We start from the raw sequence: 23,979 nt of genomic DNA, 5'->3' as shown, positions 1-23,979 counted from the left end.
GGCCGGCCATCGAGGTGACCGTTGAAAAAAGCACTTAGGTGCTGGACGGGGTGTCCGTGCCCACCTCCTGCCTCGGCTTATGAATGGACTGCACTCCTACCCAGCCCTCCAGCCCCACGGGTATTGTTCAGAGCAGGAACCGCCTGAGGGTGGGGGTTGAATGGAGGGTGCTACCTGTCACCTTAGCCGAAGAGACAAAAGATGAGGGTTCCCCCCGCCCCTTTTCAGGGAGTCGAATAGAAACTTTACTCTAGGGAGTCCAGTCTCTTTGTCCTCGAGAGATTCGGGGAAGCATCTCTAAAAAGGTGGAACTGAGGCCCTCCGAACAAAGCGTTTCCACTCCGTCGTGTCCTTCTCTGGTAGCAGGGGAGAGGGATCCTAAATTTTGAGGTCACCCAGCGGCTCCATGAAGTTCTCGGCAGCTAAAGCGCATTCAGGACTGTGAAAGAACAGTCTACTCTTTCGCTCCCAGTAATGAAGATGTAGGGCTTTCTCCTGCTGCCAGTTTGAGACCCTCGACTTTCTGGCAGTTGTAACCCATTAAAATTCATTTCTCTCTGCACTATCCAACTCCTGGTAACAGATTTTTTAGTGCTTGAGAGATTAAGAGTATTCAGAGACACAGCAGTGACTAGGCACGTGGGCTCTGCAGTCGAATTTTCTGGGTTCTGTTCTGAGTTCTTCACAGATGTGTTAACTTAGCAGGTGACTTAGCCTCTCGGTATCTATTTGTTCATCCCTAAAGGGGGGTTATTAATAATAGTCCCTGACTGTCAGGTTTGTTTTGAGGATTAAGTGACCTAATCTAGGAAGGATTTAGCAGTTACTGGCACATAGTAAACAATGATCACTCAATAAACATTAGTAAGTTAAGGAGCTTGGTTATTGAGACAAGAGTGGTTGTAACAAAAAGGCATAGTTCATGTAACCCTTCCATGTATAATTCCATTTTAGATTACTTTCAGTGCTTAGTTTTAGAGACACTAAGGTGTGGCTGTACTTTAAAAAGTTAGGTTTCGTTTCTGAGAGTTTTTAATGTTTTTCTTTGAAGTCAGTGGATGGGGGAGCATTTCAAAATAATGAAATTACCAGGGTATTAAACAGGACGAAAATATTAGCATTTTTACTATGTTAGGCATCTTCTATTTCAGTCTAAGATCTGCATTGCAGTGAAGAATCATTTGCACTGCCTGGCTCTAAAATAAATTGTAAAGAATGGTCATCTTAGAGGTGTATAGTTCGTTTTCCTTTTGTAGTGTCTAATTTTATTTTTTCTCATTCTAGGCTTTTGGTTACTCCCCTTCCACCCTATCCCTTAATTTTATTTTTTTTGAAGCGTCTGCATTTCAAGCTGCCAAGGTGGAGAGAGTGATTGCAGAAGGGAGTGCTCCTCATTTCAGGTATCTTACCCTCTAGCTGTTACTGAGAAAGCCATTTTGATTCAGGATCTAATATGAGAATCCAAAGCTTACTCTGAGCCAAATCATAAAGTTTAAATCAAAAGTAGCTATATTTAAGTAGACACTAAATTTGAATGCCTTAACTTATAAGGCTGGTATTCATCAGAGGTCCTAAAATTTGCGTTACCCTTCCATTTAATTATGCCTTTAAAAAACTATTATATGAGGAATAAGCCTATTTAAAGGAGAGTTTTCGTTAGGTCTTCGTTAAGCCTTCATCTAAAGAATAATGGGATGCAGAGTAATCAGTAAAATATATGCATTATTTTGAATGAGTCTTGTTTTGGATAATATAAATATTTATGTAATTTAAGTCCAGAGAAATAGTAGCTAACTTTTGGTTTACAGTTTATTTTTCATTGTTAACACACAGTGTTTAGATACAACAGAATTCTGTGTCTTGCAAAACTTTGACCTGTTTGTGTTTTTGACATAGCTCATCAGAGTAATTACTAGCCCTGAAAGGAGCCTTAAGATGTATGACGGTGTCAACAATGAATGTATCTAATGGCAGTAGGCATCAGAAAGTTAGAAGAGATTCCAAGATACTGTATATCATGAAAGGGGATGATAAATTATGGCCCCACGCTGTCTGTTTTTATAAATAGAGATTTATTGCAACACAACTGTGCCCATTCTTTAACATTTTGTCTATGGCTGCTGCCATGCTACAACTACAAAGCTGAGTAGTTGCAACAGAGGCCATACGGCCCATCAGGTAAAAAACATTTACCGTATGGCACTTTACAGGAGAAGTTTGCCAACCCTGCCATGGGACCTCAAGGTCCCTTCCTTAAAAATGCATTTATCAACTCATTCTTAGTCCAATGGTTCCCAAGCTGTGTTTTATAGAAGATTAATGTTATCTTAAGTTAATAAGCGTTGTGAGGAAAAGATCAATGCTAACAATAGTTTCTTCTTTTAGAATTTATTTTAAAATGTAAGTTTAAGACTACTAAACTCATTTCTATAGCTTTTATTTTTATGTGATAATCTACCTTTAAGAAAAGGTGTGCCATACCTGAGAGCACCAGGAAGTCGAATGAGAGATCACCTGATACACGAACGTGTGATGTTCCATCTGCGCGTTGATGCATAGGCAGCACTTACAAATTAACTGATGTGTTGCTATAGATCATCTCTTTGATGGTTGCTCATCTTCTATGTATCCTGTCTTATAATTTCAACACATTTGTGATACTCAGTGTTTATTCTAAATTAACCATGTTTTGTACTACAAATTCATTGCCTATGGATCTGTTGCTGAAACAAGGAAGTCTTAAACAAGAAGTAGAATCTTTTTGTTATCAAATTGTGTCTGAATCAAATGATCAAAAGGTTGGAATATTACAGAGTGAAGATGAGCAGTTGCAGCCTGCAGTTTCTAAAAATTCAGAAGGTGAGCTTTCCAGGGTCAAATTTATGTCCAATTCCAACAAAATTACAACATTTAGTAAGAAACCAAAAAGAAGAAAATATGATGAAAGTTATTTGTCTTTTGGATTTACTTACTTTGGAAATAGAGATGCACCTCATGCCCAGTGTGTATTATGTAAGAAAATTTTATCAAATAGCTCTTTGGCCCCTAGTAAACTTCGAAGACATTTGGAAACTAAACATGCTGCATACAAAGACAAAGACATAAGCTTTTTCAAGCAACATCTTGATTCACCTGAAAATAATAAACCCCCAGCACCTAAAATTGTCAATACAGATAATGAAAGTGCTACAGAAGCATCATACAATGTAAGTTATCATATAGCCCTGAGTGGAGAGGCTCATACTATTGGAGAATTGCTTATCAAGCCTTGTGCAAAAGATGTGGTGATGCGGATGTTTGACGAACAGTATAGTAAAAAAATAGATGCAGTACAACTATCAAACAGTACTGTTGCACGTCGAATTAAGGATCTAGCTGCTGACATTGAAGAAGAGCTTGTTTGTAGACTGAAAATTTGTGATGGGTTTTCACTGCAACTAGATGAATCAGCTGATGTTTCAGGACTTGCTGTGCTGCTTGTGTTTGTTCGTTACAGGTTTAATAAGTCTATTGAGGAAGACCTACTCTTATGTGAGTCTTTGCAAAGTAATGCCACTGGTGAAGAAATTTTCAATTGCATCAGCAGTTTTATGCAGAAACATGAAATTGAATGGGAAAAATGTGTTGATGTTTGTAGTGATGCTTCCAGGGCAATGGACGGGAAAATTGCTGAGGCTGTCACCTTGATAAAATATGTGGCTCCCGAAAGCTCCAGTAGTCACTGCCTGTTATATAGACATGCACTAGCAGTTAAAACAATGCCTGCATCTCTGAAAAATGTGCTAGATCAGGCCGTACAAATCATCAATTATATTAAAGCTCGACCACATCAATCCAGGCTACTAAAAATTTTGTGTGAAGAAATGGGTGCCCAGCACACAGCGCTTCTTCTAAATACAGAGGTGAGGTGGCTCTCCCGAGGTAAAGTTCTTGTAAGACTTTTTGAGCTTCGTCGTGAACTGTTGGTTTTCATGGATTCTGCTTTTCGACTGTCTGATTGTTTAACAAATTCATCTTGGCTGCTAAGACTTGCATATCTTGCAGATATTTTTACTAAATTAAATGAGGTTAATCTGTCAATGCAAGGAAAAAATGTGACAGTGTTCACAGTATTTGATAAAATGTCATCATTGTTAAGAAAATTGGAATTTTGGGCCTCATCTGTCGAAGAAGAAAACTTTGATTGTTTTCCTACACTGAGTGACTTTTTGACTGAAATTAATTCTACAGTTGATAAAGATATTTGCAGTGCCATAGTGCAGCACCTAAGGGGTTTACGCTCTACTCTGTTAAAATATTTTCCTGTAACAAATGACAATAATGCTTGGGTTAGAAATCCATTTACAGTAACTGTTAAACCAGCCTCATTAGTAGCACGGGACTACGAGAGCCTGATTGATTTAACATCTGATTCTCAAGTGAAACAAAATTTCAGTGAACTTTCACTAAATGATTTTTGGAGTAGCCTAATTCAAGAGTACCCAAGTGTTGCAAGGCGTGCAGTTCGTGTACTTCTTCCTTTTGCTACAATGCACCTGTGTGAGACAGGATTTTCATATTATGCTGCAACAAAAACGAAATACAGGAAAAGACTCGATGCTGCACCTCACATGCGGATCCGACTTAGCAACATTACACCTAATATTAAGCGGATATGTGACAAAAAGACACAAAAACACTGTTCTCATTAAAATTGGAGGGTTTTGCATGCCTCTTGATAACCAAATATAAGATGAAAATAAAAGATGATTTACTTCACTGATGATATCTTGGGGTTTAAAAAAAATGATTCAAATTTTTTATACCTCTTAGATTTTAAGAAAGGTAAAGAATCAAAAATTTAAACCTGTACTACTGTTGGTATTTCTTCTTCACGTAATTTCAAAGGGTTCCATGGTCATGACTGTGGGAAATACTGATTCACAAGGAAAAGTCCCAGTTTCTTAGCGTGACATCTTTTCAGGATCTAATCGCTACCAGTGTTTCTAAGCATGCCACCCTGTAACCCTCCAATCACAGGGACCTTGCCTAAACATATCACTGTTTTATGCTTTCAGGTCTCAAAAAACCATTCCTTCTCCTTGCTTCCTGACAGACTCCTATTTGCTTTTCAACCCTATGACTTAATTTATCTTCAGTACTTTCATTCTCTAAATCTTTCTATTTGGCCCTGTTTTTTGTGTATGTCTCAGCTGTGAACTGCTTGGTGGTCTCATAATTCCCAGTGTTATTGGACTGAGCTGTTATATGATCTTATCCAGCTCTATGTCTCCATTATCTGACAGAAGACCTTACTAAAGTAGATGCTAAATAAAGGAAAAAATGTTGATGAAGGTGAACCAACGAAAAATGGAAGAGGGCATGGTAGCTTATATTTGTATGTATCGTGTATAGAATGCTACTCTCTGTGGTTTGGGCTCAGTTATTCCATTACCTAGAATGTAGTGTGGCCATTAGGCAGAAGTTACTGGGGAATGTCAGAGCTTTGATTCGAGCTGAACTGTTGGGGAGGTGGAGGGAGTGTGAAGAACATTTTCAGATTTTCTTTGTTTCTCAATTCATGTATAGATTATTGCCAATTCCATATACTATAGTCTAAATTAACGAGGCTTTCCTGTACTTGGAGATGATTGGACTTGAAACCCCTATCAGTGTATTAGAATACTATGAAAGATTTCTGACTGACATTCCTGCCTCTAGTCTTCGCTTCGATGTCACATCACCCAACACAGTTCACCAACTCAGGGTTAAATATTTTTTGTGTTATTCCTATAGTCAAGACCTACCGTATAACTACTAGATAGCCATTATTTATTTAATCTCACTTATTCAGACCCACTCCCCATTTTGGGGAAGAGGAGAACCTCTCCTCCCTGAGGCAGAATGTGATAGAATGATTAGGCTTAGGTACCTGCTCCACTACTTAATTAGCTTTTTTTTTTTTTGGTGATGCCGAGCAGCTTGTGGGATTTTAGTTCCCTGACGACCAGGGGTTGAACCCAGGCCCTCGGCAGTGAGTGCTCGGCGTCCTAACCACTGGACCACCAGGGAATTCCCTAACTAGCTCTTTAACTTTGGTCAATTTGAGCCTTCCTGAACCTATTATCTCATTTGTAAAATTGTAATTATGCCTTTAAGGAGTTATTAAGATAAAATGAGTATGTATATAAATCTAACAGTGGGTAGTCAGGAATAGATAAGTGACTTACATTAGTTCCTTGCCATATCCAGCCATGTTCCAGTCAAACTTCACTCCACACTCACACTTCCAGTCTGAGTTTTTATTCTATGTGGAGACCTAACAGGCTGTATAGGACCTGACCTAATATGAGGCAGCAAGATTAAGTATTTTTAGCCCAGGTTTTTTCTCCTTTGTCACATTAAGCACCTATTTACCTGTCAGTTACTCTGCTGGATGCTTGTATGTTATCAGTAATCTTAAACAATCCTATGGGATTAGGTAATTTCTGAATTTGCCCAAGGTCACACAAGTAGCAGAACTTAGTCTTTTCTGACAGTACTTTTGCCTTCATTGCATTTCAGACTTTTCTAAGAGCATCAAAAAATGACTTGGGAGTATAGCTAAAACTCCCTACTATGATGTGGGCATTTCTTTGAAGTCTGTGCTTTCTTGTCTAAATTCATCCAAAATAGCCATCTACTTCAAAGCTTGACTGCTTGTTTTAGTTTAAAAATATGTAACATAGGGATTAAATTGCTATCAAGTAAAATTAATTATCCAAAAAGATTCATCATAATTACTCATACATGCAGTACTTTTTATCAGCTAATCCCAGAATTAAAGGTACGCTATTTCGAGAAGTATGTACAATGCCATGATGTGTACATTTGGTGTCTCAAGTGTGGTAACCAGACTCCCTGTGTGATTGCTGAACCTGAGCCTCTGCTTAGGTCCTCTGTCCAGGATGTAAGCCTTTTGAGATATAAGACCTCTCGCTTTCTAGTCCTTTACCCCTAACCACCTTCTCTGAGAGTCTGCTTTTCTGCATTTAAATCCAAATCTATTGACTGAGACACTGCTAACTGCTACGAGACCTGTTTAATGCCAGCACTCCCCAACTTGGTTCTTGATGTCAACTACTGACCTGTTCTATAACCTATCAGGACTAACCTATGGGTACCATGTGCGGCTAGTGAGAACAGACTTTTGTACCTAAAGGTAGGTCTTGTACCTGCTGGATGATGGGCAAGTCTAGTTCCAGACAGCAACTTCTTTATTACCCTAACCCACTGTAGTTACCATGACTGAATCCCAAAAGAGGAGATTCTTTTCCTTTATGTTTAAACTCTACCTGCCCTTCAGAATCAACCTTCCTTAAATAAAACCAAAGCAAAGTAAATCTTGAGCACTCAGATTCCCTTTATTTTGTGCCTCCAAAAACCTTTGGTTACCATTCTGCCAGTAACTCCCTAAGGCTCCAAATACTAGAGGCTCTATCTAGAACTAGAGGGAAGGCTGACAAACCCTGTCACACAAAAGATAAAACTCTAAAGGAAGAAATGGGTGGCATTCTACTTAATATTGCAAGAGATATTTAGGGGCTAAATAACATGGCAACCTCAAATAACAGCTACCCTTCTTGCCTGCATGAAACAGTGAAGTTCCTGTAATATATCCAATCCAAAAGGGCTTTCCCACTTTTTTTTTTTTTTTGCCTGTTTCTGAAATTAATTTAGTTGGCTCCCCATTCTCCTTAAATAAATACAAACCACAAATGTTTCTTGTATTAGTCAAGGCTCTCAATTGTAAATTATAGAAACCCAAATCAAACTTAAGTCAGAAAGTTACTTATTGGTCAGTGTTTGCAGAAGGCTCAGGGATGACTGGATCTTTGTTTAGATGATATTATCAGGAATCTCTTTTCATCACTTTGGGGTTTTTTTGTTTTGTTGAGGTATAGCCAATGTACAATATTTTATGTACATTATCCCACTTTGAATCCCTATAATTCAAGTACAGTTGATCCTTGAACAACACAGGTTTGAACTGCATGGGTCCACTTATACCCAGATTTTTTTCAGTAGTAAATTATACAGTGCTTACATGGCTCATGTTTAGTTAAATCCACGGATAGGGAGGGGTGACTATAAGTTATATGCAGATTTTCAACTTGGCGGAGGGTTGGCACCCCTGACCCCCATGTTGTTCAAGGGTCAAGTGTAATTGAAATTGCCTTGATTTCTTTTTTTTTGTCCTTTTAAAAAAATTTTATTGAAAAAAAATTTTATTGAAGTATAGTTGATTTACAGTGTTGGGTTAATTTGTGCTGTACAGCAAAGTGATTCCGTTATATATATTCCTTTTCATATTTTCCATTATGGTTTGTCACCAGATATTGAATATAGTTCCATGTGCTATACAATAGGACCTTGTTGTTTATCCATTCTATATATAATAGTTTGCATCTGCTAATTCCAAACTCTCAATCCTTCCCTCCCCCACCCCCCTTCTGCCTGTCTTGATTTCTTAATGAGGATTGTTTCCTATGTAAATCTTGCCCTAGTACCACACATATAAATACACAAATTGTAATCTCTTGTAGTTTAGACTTCTTTTGGATCATTCATAGATTTAGCAAGTTTCTAATAATACTGTAAGTGCTCAGTGAATTGAATTCCCTAACTTAAAAGGTAAGGTATTAAGGTGAAATATAATTTATACTATAACATTATGAAAATTAGCTGTAAAATTCTTGGCTTCAACTTAAAAAGATAAGGCAGTAACTATTCTTTGTCTTTCAAAGACTTCAAAAGCAGCATTTTAATTTTTTTTTTTTTACTCTGTACAAGGTTTTCTTTTTTGTTTTTAATTGTAGGAAAATATACATTACACAAAATTTACCATTTTAACCACTTTTAAGTATACAGTTCAGTGGCATTAAGGACCATCACCATCATCCATCCCCAGAACTTTTTCATCTTCCCATACTGAAACTGTCCCCGTTAAACATTAACCCCCCATTCTCCTCCCCTAGTCCCTGGCACTCATTCGCATTTTCTGTCTCTGAATTTGGCTACTCTAGGGACCTCATAGTGGAATCATACAGTATTTGTCCTTTTCAGTCTGACTTATTTCACACGGCTATAAATAGGTTCATCTATGTTGCAGCATGTGCCAGAATTTCCTTTTTTTAAGGCTGAATAGTTTTTGTGTGTGTGTGTGTGTGTGTATATATATACACATTTTGTTTATCTAGTCATCCATCAATGGACACTTGGGTTATATGTCTTTGGCTACTGTGAATAATACTGCTGTGCATATGGGAGCGCAAATATCTTTTTGACTCCCCAAAGCAGCATTTATTAATAAGCCCCCCATTTCCTTAAAAAGGCAGTTTTACTCTCTGAAATATAATTCACCTACAACTCTTGAAAGAATCCAACAGCTGTGTAAATCTAGGTGCCTCTGGAGCTTATGCATGTTATTTACTTTCATTTGTTAAAGTTGGTAATAACTGCACTGTTAATTAGTTACAATGGAAAGAATTCTGAAGCAGCTATAAAGAGACTTGTGTTCTTCAACTAATTAATTGCCGTAGATAAGTTCATCCTTCTTTCTTGGCCTTAGTTTCTTCGCTTACCAAATGAAAGGGGTTGAACTAGAATGAGCTCTAACGTTCTTGTCAAAGAAGTTAAAAATTTTAACCTAAATAAAGATTAGGGTGATGATAAGATGTGCTCAGTTTTTTGAAATATGTGGATTTTTTCCCTTGGAAGCCAAGCCTTTTTTTTTTCTTTATTGAAATATAGTTGATTTACAATGTTGTACCAATTTTTGCTGTATAGAAAATGACTCAGTTATACATATATATACATTCTTTTCCAAATTCTTTTCTATTATGGTTTATCACAGGATCTTGAATATAGTTCCCTGTGCTAGACAGTAGGACATGGTTAAGACAAGCTTTTTTTTTTTTTTTTTTGGCTGTGCCTCGTGGCTTGCAGGATCTTAGTTCCCCAACCAGGGATCGAACCTGTGCCCCCTGTGATGGAAGCACGGAGTCCTAACCACAGGACCGCCAGGGAATTCCCATAAGCCAAGCTTTTTACATTAGTCTTTTACCATAATATTTTCCAACAACCAAATGATAAAATTTATAAATTGCCCCATCGTGGATACTTACTGGATGAAAGGAATGAAGTGCTTTTTTGGAAGGGAAATGTACATTGGAAAAACTAAAATATGTTTGGTTATGACTATGTTGGAATCTAGTATAGTTGAAGGCATAACTCAAGCATCAGGCAGGTTACAGTGGAAATTATTGACTAATCCCCAGCATCTATTTTCCTCTCCCAAGTTGTACCCTGATTTTCTTTCAGGTATCCACTTTTCCCCTACATAATCCATCTACTTAAGTAAAAGCTGATCCATCTCCAGCTTCAGGAGTGGACTTGTTTTGTCTAAGATATTTTTTTGACCCCAATTCACATAGGTAACAGATTTTACAATATAATCTAGGTGTGGGCACGTGTGAGCACCAAAGTTTCATAGAACAGTACTAATCTTTTGTATGTACAATGTAATCCCAAATATATTGAATTTTTTAAATGATGAAAACTCAAAGATTAATTTCATGACCCATTCTTGGTCCTGATCCACTGTTTGAAAAACACCAGTGAGTGTAATGCCATTGCCCTTACAAAAATTGTTCAAGGAACCTGGCTGTAAGCCTGTTAAGGCATAGTCTTGCTCTGGCCACAGTAATTGGCCCAGGAATAGCATGTGACCCAATACAGGCAAGTGAAAAGCAAGAGCAGTATTACAGGGGCTTTGACAAAAGTTGCTTCCTCAGTCTTAATGAAGAGATAAATAGCCTGTGTACTTGGGAGGCCTGGAATTGCTGCAACTCTTTAGCTACCAGCATGGGGATAAAGCCAATACATGGTGGGGCGGTGGGGGGCACAACCAAAAAATTAGAAATTAAACCGGAGCCCTGACTGAACCAAACTTGAGCACATTCCTGCCTTTAACTTTTTTGTTGCCTAGGCCAATAAAACTCTGTATTGTTTAAGACCCTTTACATTGGGTTTTCTATTACCATAGACAAAATCATCTTAACTAATATAGTGGTCTAAAGGGAAAGCAATATAAAACTAGAATTTACTGGTAAACTTAACTGCAATGATGAGTCCCAGCCCAAACTGAAATAGTCTGATCTCTGGTTATTCTGCCATCTACCATAGTGCTATCACTCAAAACTCTGCCACTGGCAATATTTTATAGACCAGAAACTAAATCAGCACATGTATTGACATTATTAGATATTATCAAAAATGCCATTTCTCTTCATGGGACAACTTGGTAATAAATGGTTTTTTGGTTTTTGGTTTTTGTTTTTGCGGTACGCGGGCCTCTCACTATTGCAGCCTCTCTTGTTGCGGAGCACAGGCTCCAGATGCGCAGGCTCAGTAGTTGTGGCTCACGGGCCTAGTTGCTTCACGGCATGTGGGATCTTCCCAGACCAGGGCTCGAACCCGTGTCCCCTGCATTAGCAGGCAGCTTCTCAACCACTGCGCCACCAGGGAAGCCCTGGGCCTCTTTTTATCCCATAAAGCACCATGCTGTACTCCTTATGGCACTGTTCTGTGGCACAAACTTGACAACTATGTAAATTTGAGGGCATGCAAAATATAATGGTGATTATCTTTTGATTATTTTTTCTCATAAGGAAATATAGTGCAAAGGCTTATGATGTATAAAAATACCCAGATTTGGCTTTCATTATGTTTTTATTGAATGAAGGGATGAATGTTGAGTCTCCAAGCCTTATCTAGTAACTCTTCAAGTTGGCTGCTAAATCATGTCCTTGTTGGTGTTGTAACTCTTTCCTATCCTTCCCCTGTCCCTCAAGGAAGAGGATCCCAGAATTCTTAGAGGGTAGAGAAGCAAAAGAGACTCATTCATCCTTAGGAATATCACTATTGGAACTATTTGTTAACTTAATTTTTAATGATTTCAAGACTTCATGTAAAGTAGTCCCTACCTCTCTTCCCAAAATAATGTAAAGAGAACTCTGGTCTGAATGGTACAGCATTGGGGTTGGCCTGGGATGATAGAGTAAGATTTTAGTCCAGGGCTTTTCTCCATGCTACTAAAACAATATTTTAAAAGTCACTCTGGATATCCATTTCTAGAGCACTTCGTGGGTCTTAGGCAATTAATTCTGAGGTAGGTTATATAACCATGTTACAGCTATGGAAGAATTAAGTGCCTAACACTTATGAAGTACTTTGGGTTTAGAGGGGGGCTTTAAAATGCAAAATGTTACTTTTACTATTCTACATGTATAAATGAAAAGTAAAGTAAAAAGTCATGGTATATTGTCAATCGTCAAATACTTCTGGAGTCTTTAAAAGGCTCCCAGATACACTCAGAAACATTCATACACCATTTTCTTTCTCAACCAAGCACCTGTTTCAAGAGGCAGCAGTGAGAATCGCTCTAGAATACATCCACCTTAACAGCAACTCACTTTTCACGTAGCCCTCCCAGCTTTTAAATATACATATGGTCGATCAAAGCACCATGAATCAACCAGACAGCTGTCATCAGGAACTAAGCCAACATAACATCCCTTTTCAGGAAGGCTTTGGAAACAGTTTTCTTTCTGATAGTCAAACTGTGTACTTGTTCTAGAAAACAAGCTACTCTCAAGGCTTCAGTGTCCAGTCAGATAAAATAGAGAGCTCTAGTCTGTTATGGGCTTGAAGTTCTGAGTCTTACTGATTTCGCAATATATTGACTACCAGTTAGGATAGTCTCAGTGTTCCTACAAGCATCAGATAAGTCTGTCACTCCTTATATTGTGCAACACCAATAAACTACATACTCTATTTTTGCTTAATTTTGTATTCAAGGAAAAAAGCAGACTTTCATCAACTAAACTTTATGCCAAAACATGAGAAATGAATAGAGCTTATGAAACAAAGCCCTGAAGTTCAAGACACAAACTGTTATGAAAATCAATGAAGAATTGTTTGGTGTAGGTATGGAGGATTTATCTAGTACTTAGCCAATCAAATACTGAAACACACACAACCATGCCTCTGCTTTGTATTACATCACTGCTAGTGAAATTTACTCAAATCAGGACAAAGTTGATGATAAAGGAAATGTTGCATTTCCAAGTCATAAAATATTAAAAACACACTACAAAATAAACATAGGAAAGATTTAAATAATGAAACATTTTAATTTTCATTTCCAATTGCATAAAGAGGAATGTAAACTCCATGGGGGCAGAGACCTTGACTTTCTTATCTACCTCTGTATTTTCAGGGCCTAGAATAATGTCTGACACCTAATAGTTGTTCGTTAAGTGTTAGATGTCGACCTGGTAATGATGGGGAAATGCTAGGTTTGAATCTCAGCTCTGACACTTTCTAGTTGTAGAACCTTGGACAAGTCACTTAAATTCTCTTGAAGCTCAGTTTCTTCCTCTGTAAAAGAGGAATAATATTTTAGTCTCTTTTTCGAATATGTGCTTTTTACAACACCACCAAGCAGTTTTCCAATTCTCAGCAGACACTGACTGAGGTGTCCTACAATTTAATTCAATTCTGACACTGTTTACCTGGAGATAGTGTCAGATCCTACAGGTTAAGGGCTCAGTCCAACAAGAGTCCCCACCAACCCTCCTTCAGACACCAATAGCAAGTACAGGTTAAATTGGAGGTTCCCATGACCCCCTCTTCCTGTTCAATTTACTAGAGTGGCTGACAGAACTCAGAGAAACATTTACTGGTTTGTTATAAAAGTCTATAACTCAGGAACAGCCAAATGGAAGAGATGCATAGGGCAAGTAAGGTATATAGAGGAGGGAGTGTGGAGTTTCCAAGCTCACCCACGTGAGCTCCCCCCTAGCAGACCACTCTCCCCCCATGCCCACGTGCTCACCAACCCAGAAGCTCAACTCCTGTGGTTCAAGAGCTTCTATAGAGCTTAATCTGTAGCCCTCCCCGACCTTACCCTTCCCAGATGTCAGTGGGTGGGTGTGAAAGTTCCAACCCTCCAATCACTTAGTCTTTCTGGTGACCAGCCCCATCCCGCGGTTATCTAGGGGCCCCACCCTAAGTCACCTCATTAGCATAAACTCAAGAGTGCTCAAAAGAGACTCCTACTGAAAGACAAAAGGCGCTGCTATCACTCAGGAAACTCCAAGAGTTTTCTTTGGATGGCTCTGTGCCAGAAACCCAGGACTAAGACCACATACATTTCTTATTACACCACAGTTTTACTTATATCCCTGCTCTGAGAGTCAAATAAGATATGTATCAAAAGTCACTGTAAAACTCTATAGCATTATTAAAAACCATTATTCTAATGCTATAACCAACAATGCTATAACAGAACATTGCCTGGTAGAGATCCTTACATCTGGCATCGTGTGTATATGTATATATATATACACACACACACGATGCCAGATGCTTTTTATTCATTTTTTAATTATATCTCTGTGAGGTATGACATCAGTATTAGTTCTCTGTTGAATAACAATTTATTGGCTGTAAAAAACATGTATTTCCTCACAGTTTCTGTAGGTCAGGAATCCAGGCGCAGTTTAGCTTCAGACTCTGCTTCAGCGTCTCCCACGGCTGCAGTGAAGGTATTGGCCAGGGCTACAGTCATTTCAAGGCTCCACTGGGGAAGGAGCCACTTCCAAGCTCACTCCTGTTGCCAAGATTCAGTTTTTCACAGGCTGCTGGACTGAGTGGGAAGCTGCCCTCAGCTCCATAACACGTGGGACCTCTCTATAGTGCTGCTTACAACATGCCAGCTGGCATCATCGAAGTGAGCAAGTGAGAGAGTGCCAGTAACACAGCAGTCACAGACTTTTATAACCTAATTTTGGAAGTGTTATTCCATCACTTTTCTTGTGTTCTATTCATTAAAGCAAGTCACTAGTGAACCAGGATGCAGGCGTTCACCAACCACCGAATCTGCTGGCACCTTGATCTTGGACTTCCCAGCCTCCAGAAGAACTGTGAGAAATAAATTTCTGTTGATTATTGAAACTAACTAACTAAATAAATAATTTTTTTAAATGCAAGTTACTAGATCCAGCCCATATTCAAGAGGAGAGAATATTACACAAAGGCATGAATACCAGGAGGGAAAGAGCACCTTGAGCCATTTTAGAAGGCTGCCTTCTACAGGCTCAGAGTGTTCAAGTTGCTTATCTAGTTTCACAAAAGTAATAAGTAGCAAACCTGAGATTCCACATCACATCTGCATGATTACAAAGCCCACAGGGTTTCCATCTACTACTCTTCTCCCAATGAATACATAGGAATAATTATAGGGTTAGCATAAACTTGTCTAGAAATGATTCTTTCTAAAGTGTTAAAAATCTGTTTGTTCTCTAGGATAGAAAAAGTCATCTCCATCCTAATTGTTCTTCCTAGGATTTTTCATCCTAATCATTTTTGTCATAGCTAGGACAAGTTAAACTTTTTTTCATTCGTGCTCCACGGTACCATAAACTCCAAATTAGTGATAAAAGAATTTTCATTATTTTAAAAAACCTGCAAAGTGTAAGTTACCTCTCAGCAATACTATCTAAGGAAAATAATCTTGTGGACACGCTAGGGTTACTAATAGACCTTTGGAGAGAGTATCTTTCAGTTGTTAATTTATTCAGAGAGTCATGGGAAAGGACATAGACGTTTGTAAATAACAATAAAGGTGTATACAAGGAGCTCTTAAGTTCAGAAAAGAAATATGGTTAAAGAAGTATGATTCAAAGAGGAAAAAACAGTTTGAGTCTTGAAACATGAAAAGCATGAATCTGAGTTTGCCAGGTGACCAGGACACAGAGTTATTTAAAAAAAAAAAAAAAAAAGCATGGCCTAGGATTATAAACAGATTTGGAATTTGGGGGATTCCCTGAAAGTCAGAGGGCAGATGGGATCAGAATGGCAGAGCAAGAGTCAGACTTCAATCTCAGAGGCAAATGATACAAGGAGTTGGGGGGTGGGCTGGGGGAAAGGCACAATGTCCTAGAACAACCATAAAGGGTAACTGGGGAATGGAATTAGAAACTTCTGGTTGGGTTGGCTTCTCAGTCCATTCACTTTTCAAAGCTAAGGTTATCCTGAAATGGTATTTTACACTAGACTGTCACAGTGACTCTGGAAACTTGGGGCAGATAAGTCAGGCAGTACTTCAGGTGGCTACATCCAGGAAAGGAAACCTCATTTCACACACAGAATATCAGCCACTGGTATGCACCGTCCAAGATTACATTTTATCCCTTCCTCACAATCATCAGAGCAAACTATGATAAACTGAAACTACCTCAGGCACAGAGAACAAGGAATACCAAGATGAGAACAAAATCAAGAACAACCAGGGCTTCCCTGGTGGCGCAGTGGTTGAGAGTCCGCCTGCTGATGCAGGGGACACCGGTCCGGGAAGATCCCACATGCCGCGGAGCGGCTGGGCCCGTGAGCCATGGCCGCTGAGCCTGCGCGTCCGGAGCCGGTGCTCCACAACGGGAGAGGCCACAACAGTGAGAGGCCCGCGTACTGCAAAAAAAAAAAAAAAAAAAAGAACAACCAAATACCCAAGGAAGACCGATACCATGAAAGGGTGACACTAGTCAACAAACGAACTAACACCCAAGCAAGTAGTTATTAGAATAAACAGAGGATCTTGGAAACAATAATTGTTAATATCTATATAGTGCACACTAGGTGTGGTATCAGGCATTGTTCTCATGTATTTTTTAAAAAATATTTATTTATTTATTTGGCTGCGCCGGGTCTTAGTTGCAGCACACAGAACCTTCATTGTCGAGTGCGATATCTTCATTGTGGCATGCGGGATCTTTAGTTGTGGCATGCGAACTCTTAGTTGTGGCATGCGAACTCTTAGTTGCAGCATGTGGGATCTAGTTCCCTGACCAGGGATCGAACCTGGGCCCCCTGCATTGGGAGCACGGAGTCTTAGCCACTGGACCACCAGGGAAGTCCCTCTCATGTATTTTTTAAGATTTAATATTTATATGGAGTATCCCCAGAGGAATATGAGAGAGTATTGCATCTAACTTTCATGAAAAAGAGCTAGTTTTAAAGATGGTTGAAAAATTAAAAGACAGTCTAAACAGTAAATAGACTCTGATGAATAGCAAAATGAAAGAATAAGCTGAAGAATTATTTCAAAAGAACAAAGATATGGGGGAGAGGTGATTTAAGAAACATGCAAGATAAATACAGAGACTTCAGTATCTCTCTCATAATTCCAAAGAAGAGGTAACAGAAAATTGTAGGGCAGCAATAACTAAAAAAATAATAGCAAAAAATTCCTGGTATGACTGGTATAGTTTAGAAGAAAGTTTAATGCCATTTAATGTATTTTAAAAATAAATAAACATTATGTAAGTGCGTCTTATTTTTGCCAGTTTGCACCTGAAATTTCATCACTTTATTATATGTATTTCTAAGTTATATATTCTATATGTTTTCGTGATAATTTGCTTTATTTAGCTTTTTATTTTGAAATAAATTTAGGCTTACCGAAAAGTTGAAAAAATGGTACAAATGCCTTTCACCTAGCTTCCTATAATGTTAACATCTTATATAACCATTGTACAATTATAAAAATTAATAAATTAACAGTGCAATATGATTAAACAACAAATGTACTTTATATAAACTAGGAGAGAAAACAAGTCAATGGGAATGATTAACATAAATAGATATACATAAAACAGAACAAAGGAGGTGGGTTACTACTACATTCTCATTTCTACAACTGGTCTTGAGGTTCTGTTTACAACATCCTTCCATCATCATCTATTCCATATTCATTTTGCCAGCATCCATAGCTGGTTGAAATTTTCATATGATGTGGTGATCTTCATTCCTGAGGAATGAGTCCTTGGTGGTTCTGTTTGAATTGGATTGCTGTAGTCTCCTATTGACTTTTACCACTATATATGGCAATACTAGGAAGCGACCCAAAGCATCCCCTGGGTTTGAGACATTCTCATCCTTGCTCCCATTATGTTGTAGCAATCAGATTTCCCCTTGATAGCAAGGATAAATCATCCCAGCGTATGCTGTAAACTCTTTTTCCCCCCCTATTATTTCAATGTCAAGAAGAGCCCAAAATAATTAATTAGTAGTATAAACTTCCAATTAAGTGGAACCATGATTGGATTTTCTGGGGAGAACGTTCCTTCCTTGGGCCTTTATATGGGCAAAGCTCAAAGTCGTGGGAATAGAAAACAAGACATTTTGTGAGTGGATTAGTAAGTAATAATAGTGGGAGTTGTCTGTCTCACTCCTGGGCTCCCCAGCTCGAGTATTGTAGACAAGGGAGAAATAGCACTCTGTTGGTCGCTACTTCACAACACATAGTGCTGTGGGACAAGAGTTGGCAAACTTTTTCCTGTGAAAGGCCAGATAGTAAATATTCCAGGCTTTAGCTTTAAGGGCCACTTATGGGATCTGTCACATATTCTTTGATTTTGTTTACAACACTTAAAAAGTATAAAAGCTATTCTTAAGGGCTGTACAAAAACAGGGTGTGGGCCCGGTTTGGCCCTCTGACTGTAATTAGCTAATCTCTGCTATAGGACAGCAACCTAACTTTGCAAAGTGTCCCCCTCCCTTTTGGTGCTGGAACTGAGTCTTCCAAAGACCACTGAAGAGTTCTAAAGGCCAGCTGCCACTGGATGATGGGGATATACAGTAAAACCAGTGAGTCCTGTGTGCATAGTATTTTGGGTCACCAGGGATTAACACCATTGTTCAATAATCCCTTAAAGGTCAAGATGGTTCTCTCCTTCCCTCAACCCTCGTGCACAATTTTACTCTAGCAAATAGCTGTTTATCCCTTTGGGGGAAGAGTAGGAGAAAGATCTACACATCATACTTTTTGATGTTATGACAAAGTCCTTTCTCAGAGGTACCTAGCATACTCTGTATTCAGAGGCCTCTGGGTCTGTGAATTTTCCAGGACTAGGAGATGGGTGAGGGCTATTACTCTTATGGTGTCTCTAGTCAGGCCTCTATTTTCCCAACCTAGAGTTTTTCGATTACACAAATATTTAAGTCCTTAGGGAGCTACTCATCTATTTTGGTACCAGAGATTCTATGATCAGTTAACCATCACCAAAGATCTCTGTAGATCGATGCTTTCAGTTACCATTCTGTTATTACTTTGTATTTTAAGTGTGCCCACTGTGTTTATGGTGGTTATGTTCTGCTACCTCACCTCTGCTATCTCAGGATCTCTTACCATCATTGAAAATAGAAAGCCCAAATGGCATTTCTTCTTTTTTTTTCTTTTAATATTTATTTTTTAATTTATCTTGGCTGCACTGGGTCTTAGATGTGGCACATGGTATCTTAGTTGTGGCATGCGGGCTCTTAGTTGCAGCATGCATGCGGGATCTAGTTCCCCAACCAGGGATTGAACCCGGGCCCCCTGCAGTGGGAGCACGGAGTCTTACCACCTGGACTACCAGGGAAGTCCCTCAGTGGCATTTCAATGGCAACACATGGAACATTTATCCCTAGAGGACAGCCATTACAGTAATGTTCAGGGATGCTAATGCTGTTCTCACCAAAGTATTTCTTCACACTTCTGGTGAAGAGAATGTGTGCTCTAAGCTCTTTTGGGGATACAGGGGCTATGATCTAATACAAATAACAACCCTCTTCAACATTGCTTTCTTCTCAAAACTTTGGAGCTTGTCTTCAACATTATATCAAGAAATTTATGGCAACCCAACTTTATTTAGTTTCAGTCACCAGTTGAGTCTAGTTTTTAATTACCCAACTGAGCATAACTAGAACCACTCCTAGATACCCAAACTAGTACTCTGACTCCAAAATCTCTGGTGAGTGTTCTCAGACCAATAAATTCTTCTTTCCTTGGTCCTGAACCCTCATAATCTATTCCTACACATATTCCCCAGCTTTTTGCTAATGCAACTTAGCAATATCTTGCCATTCTTCTTGCATGTAATCTTTCTCTTCCTAGATTTACTTTGTCATTGGTCCCCTAGGGCATGCTAGGTTCTGACTCCGTTTATAGGTTTGGAGTTAGTGAGAAGACACAGGGTAGAAAAGAAGGAGAATTGATATCCCTGTGCAAGATGAGGTCTACATTATCTATTACTGTAAACAAATTTCCTAAAATTTAGCAACTGAAAATTACAAGCATTTCACACAGTTTCTATAGGTCAGGAAACTGGAAATGGCATAGCTAGATCGTTCTGTCTCAAGTTCTCTCATGAGGTTGGTGTCAAGATGTCAGATGAGGCCCCAGTTATCTGAAGGATCTTCTCTCAAGATGGCTCACTCACTACCTGGCAAGTTAGTGCTGGTTGTTGGCAGAAGACCTCAGTTCCTCACCATGTGGACTTCTCTGTAGTGCTGCATGAGTGTCCTCACGACATAGCATCTAGCTTTCCGCATATCTAAGAGAGAACAAAGGGGAAAATGCAATATCTCTTATGACCTAGTCTCAGAAGTCACACACCATCATTTCTGCAATATCCTATAGGTTACAAGGTCAGCCTGTTCATTGTAGGAGGAGACTGGTTACCATAAGGTCTCTATTGGGTTTCAAGAAAGGTAAGATCAGCCTCATCAGGGGAAGAAGGGAGCTGCCTCTGCAGGCAAGGGACACTCAGTGGAGTTTGGCAACACAGGACACCATTTTTGGAATACTACACTTTTCTAGTCAGTACCCTAACTTCCACATCAGAGATCAAGTGAGGTTGTTAATTCTACCTCTGTCATAATTCAGCATTTTACTGAAAAACATTCTGCTTCTAATTTTTGGTGTGTTAGACCTGTAGCTATAAGAGATAAGGGATGTTTTTAGGACACTCATAGAAAACCCCTGGTTTTCTAAACATGCCCTGAGCTAAAAATTTGAAATCTTGAGCCTATAATTTTCTTTAACTTTTCTAGCACAGTTAGAAGCAGCCTACACTGTCCCTGCCCTTGTATTCCTTGAATCTTCCATAATGGTCTAACGCAGCAGCCAGATGGTCCACCAAAGCCTTGCCTTTAATAGGTACTTCATTCCAGATGACCCAAGATGATAACTTTTTTTAAGCAAAAATGGAATATATTTTCTCATGTAACTGAAAAGTCTCTGGATAGACCTGAATCCAGGGACTCAAATCATGTCAATAAGAATCCATCCCTTGCCATCTCTTGGCTCTGCCTTCCTCTGTTGTCTTTATTCCCAGAGAGACTCTCCATGCGATGGCAGAGATGGTCTCTGACTTACATTTTAGTAACTTAGCGATCCATAGTTGAATTTTTTTTTTTTTGGCTGTACTGTGCGGCATGTGGGTTCTTAGTTCCTTGACCAGGATCGAACCTGCACCCCCTGCAGTGGAAGCTCAGTCTAAACCACTGGACCGCCAGGGTAGTCCCTATAGATGATACTTTAAATAGCTGTTTCTCCATTATGTGTCATGGACTAACAGTGTCCACTAATAGTAACCAGATCCTCACTGCCTTCAGATAGATCCAGTTCATATAACTCTTCTCACATTCCCATTTTCTGGAAATTCAGTTGTTTACAACTTTCTTATTACTGCGTCAGTCAGTGTTCAGTTGCATAATACAGAATCCAGTCTAGTACAGGCAAAAAGAGGTCTAAACAAGGAATTGAGTGCTTACAAAATCACTGAAAGGGCTGGAGGGGCAAGCTCTAGGTCCTGCTCCTTGGAACAACTTCCAGCCCTCACAAGCACTCTGTTTCTACTGTGGTTAGAAATGTTCCCACTATCATTGCTGTAGGAGACAGTTGCCATTGATTATCACCACAGAACTGTATTACCTTCACCGCTGCCACTGCTGCTGTTTTAGGATATTGCTAGCTCCAGAATCACACACATCGCCTCTGCCAAATTTGTACAAGCAAATTAGACCCGATGTATTTTTCCTCTCTCCTCACATGGCTCAGTTCTGTATTTATTTCTCACAAGATGCATCGAACAGAATCACATTGGAATCCTAACTGAAAAAGAGTCTGGGAAATGTCACTTATTAGCTGTCCAGCTTCATAGCATATTGTGTACATCAAATATTATTAATCTGTAGAATTGTTAGTTGCGTCTGCTATATTAGATTGAGAGTTCTTTAAGAATACAGATTAAATTTTATTCATATTTTGGAATACCCAGCCTTCATCAGTGCCTCCCTTAAACATAATCTCACAATTAAATACAATACTACTTTACAAATTTTATGAAATATTTGCTAAGAACCTTTGTATGTCTGAGTAAAGACTTGTCCTTACACAATCCCTCTTTCAGGCAGAGTCTACTCATTTCCTCCACCTTTACCCCTTACTGAAACTGAAATTTCCTTCACATCATTTCCTCTCTTATCACACTTGGAATACAGCATGGTAATTGGAAGGATCAAGGTTTTGGAGATCAGACAAATTTGTGTTTGAATTTTGGTTTGTTCACTTAATAACTCCACTTAAACTTAGCCATACAATGACAATAGTAATACTTACCTCACAGAATTGTCATAAGGATTAAGTGAGATAATGTAGTAAAGTACCTGGCATATAGTACACACTTCAGAAGTAGTATGTAATACTATTAAAATGTTTTCTCTTACCTCTTACATGTAACTCTGGAGTTGGAAAGAACATAAGAGTTATCTAGTCCATCTTCCTAATACCCATGGATAAGCCCAAAGCTAAAGGAAGTGCAGTTTTATATCTGTTTCTACCTACCCCACTCTTCACGGCTTGACTGGCTCATCTCCTATGTATTGACATAACTGTGTCTTAGATCCCTCATAGATACTTGTTTGAGTAGATTTTTATCTTCCCTTTGAGTGAGACTTAGTATGGAATTATCTTCCCCGTTCAGTTGGCCCAGAAATAGCTATCTAGTCCTGATCACTGGACATTGAGTCTCAAGGACAACTCACCCCTTATGTCTCATTCTGAAAGGGAAGCTTTTATCTGGCATTCTGGAGTCCAAGACCTCCCTTCTAGATACCAGAATGTACAATTTGGATGCCAACTTTTTATCTCATCATAACTGTAGATCGGCCCATTTTTAGATAATGAATCTCCCCTATGTTGCCGAACCTCCCTTTGCCATCAGCCAGGCTCAACATGGTGGCAGGGTCTAATGCAGTGGTTTTCAACTGGGTGATTTTTTGCCTCCCAGGGGACATTTGGTAATGCCACAAGACATTCTTGGTTGTCATAGCTGGGGGGAATTTTGCTGCTGGATCTAGTGGGTACAGGCCAGGGATGCTGCTAAACATCCTATAATGCACAGGACAGCCTCCTACAACAAAGAATTATCTGACCCAAAATGTCAATAGTGTCGAGGTTGATAAATCCTGGTCTGATTTTAGTCCCCAGTCTTATACCCTAAACCTTGTCTTGGAGTGTCATAACTCACCAGGAAGTTCTAAAATAGGACATCTTTATCATGATGTCATCCCTTATCACTCCTGCCCATAGCAACTTCTTCCTCTGCCTTCTATAAGGCTTTATTCATTTATAGTCTCCTAACAACCTTCTTTTATTTCTTCTGTGTTTGTACATTGTCTCTCCAAACAGGCTGTAAGCTCTTCAGGACAACAGTCCGATCTCCCAGTTTTAATTAATCCATTAAAAAAATTAAAGAGCCTGAATTCAGACCAAATCTTTTAGAATAATCCCACTCTCTGGACAAAGGTCCAGAAAGAAGAAGAGGGTCCTTATCGAATTGAAATATTTAACCCACTTGAAGTTAAGCAAATAAAATCTCCTTGGCTTTATGGATCTCCATCTATTTCCACCCATTCATGAGAGTTCTTGGTTTTTATCTGGGCTTTTGATTTCTTTCCTCTGAGAATTTCTCTTCTGCTTATGCATAATTGTTCCCTTCACTAATACCCATAGCAATTTGTACTTCCTCTTTTATAACATATCACATTTGAATTTTTTAGTGTCTTTCTGCA

At 39.0% G+C, this 23,979-nt stretch overlaps 1 protein-coding gene across 5 annotated transcripts in view; it reads left to right on the top strand.

Annotated features, from left to right (window-relative positions):
* The window catches only part of ZBED5 (zinc finger BED-type containing 5), a 29,435-nt gene that overhangs the window by 571 nt on the left and 4,885 nt on the right, over positions 1-23,979 (top strand). Inside the window, exons 2-3 of one of the 5 annotated variants that reach the window (XR_003683717.2) lie at positions 1,285-1,400; positions 14,919-17,325. Coding sequence is in view for 3 of the 5 variants with exons in the window: in XM_007115395.4 (XP_007115457.1) it covers positions 2,607-4,691 (2,085 nt within the window). In the remaining 2 variants the exon portion in view is untranslated. Of the gene's footprint in view, positions 1-1,284; positions 1,401-1,896; positions 4,759-14,918; positions 17,326-23,979 lie in introns of those variants that run through there. The other 4 variants (XM_007115395.4, XM_028501533.2, XM_028501532.2 and 1 more) reach the window with 4 other exon arrangements.

This window comes from Physeter macrocephalus, chromosome 16 (genome assembly GCF_002837175.3).
Source record: "Physeter macrocephalus isolate SW-GA chromosome 16, ASM283717v5, whole genome shotgun sequence".
Lineage (NCBI taxonomy): Eukaryota > Metazoa > Chordata > Mammalia > Artiodactyla > Physeteridae > Physeter > Physeter macrocephalus.
Note: the sequence above shows the minus strand (reverse complement) of the source record. Positions and strands in the feature narration are given on the sequence as shown.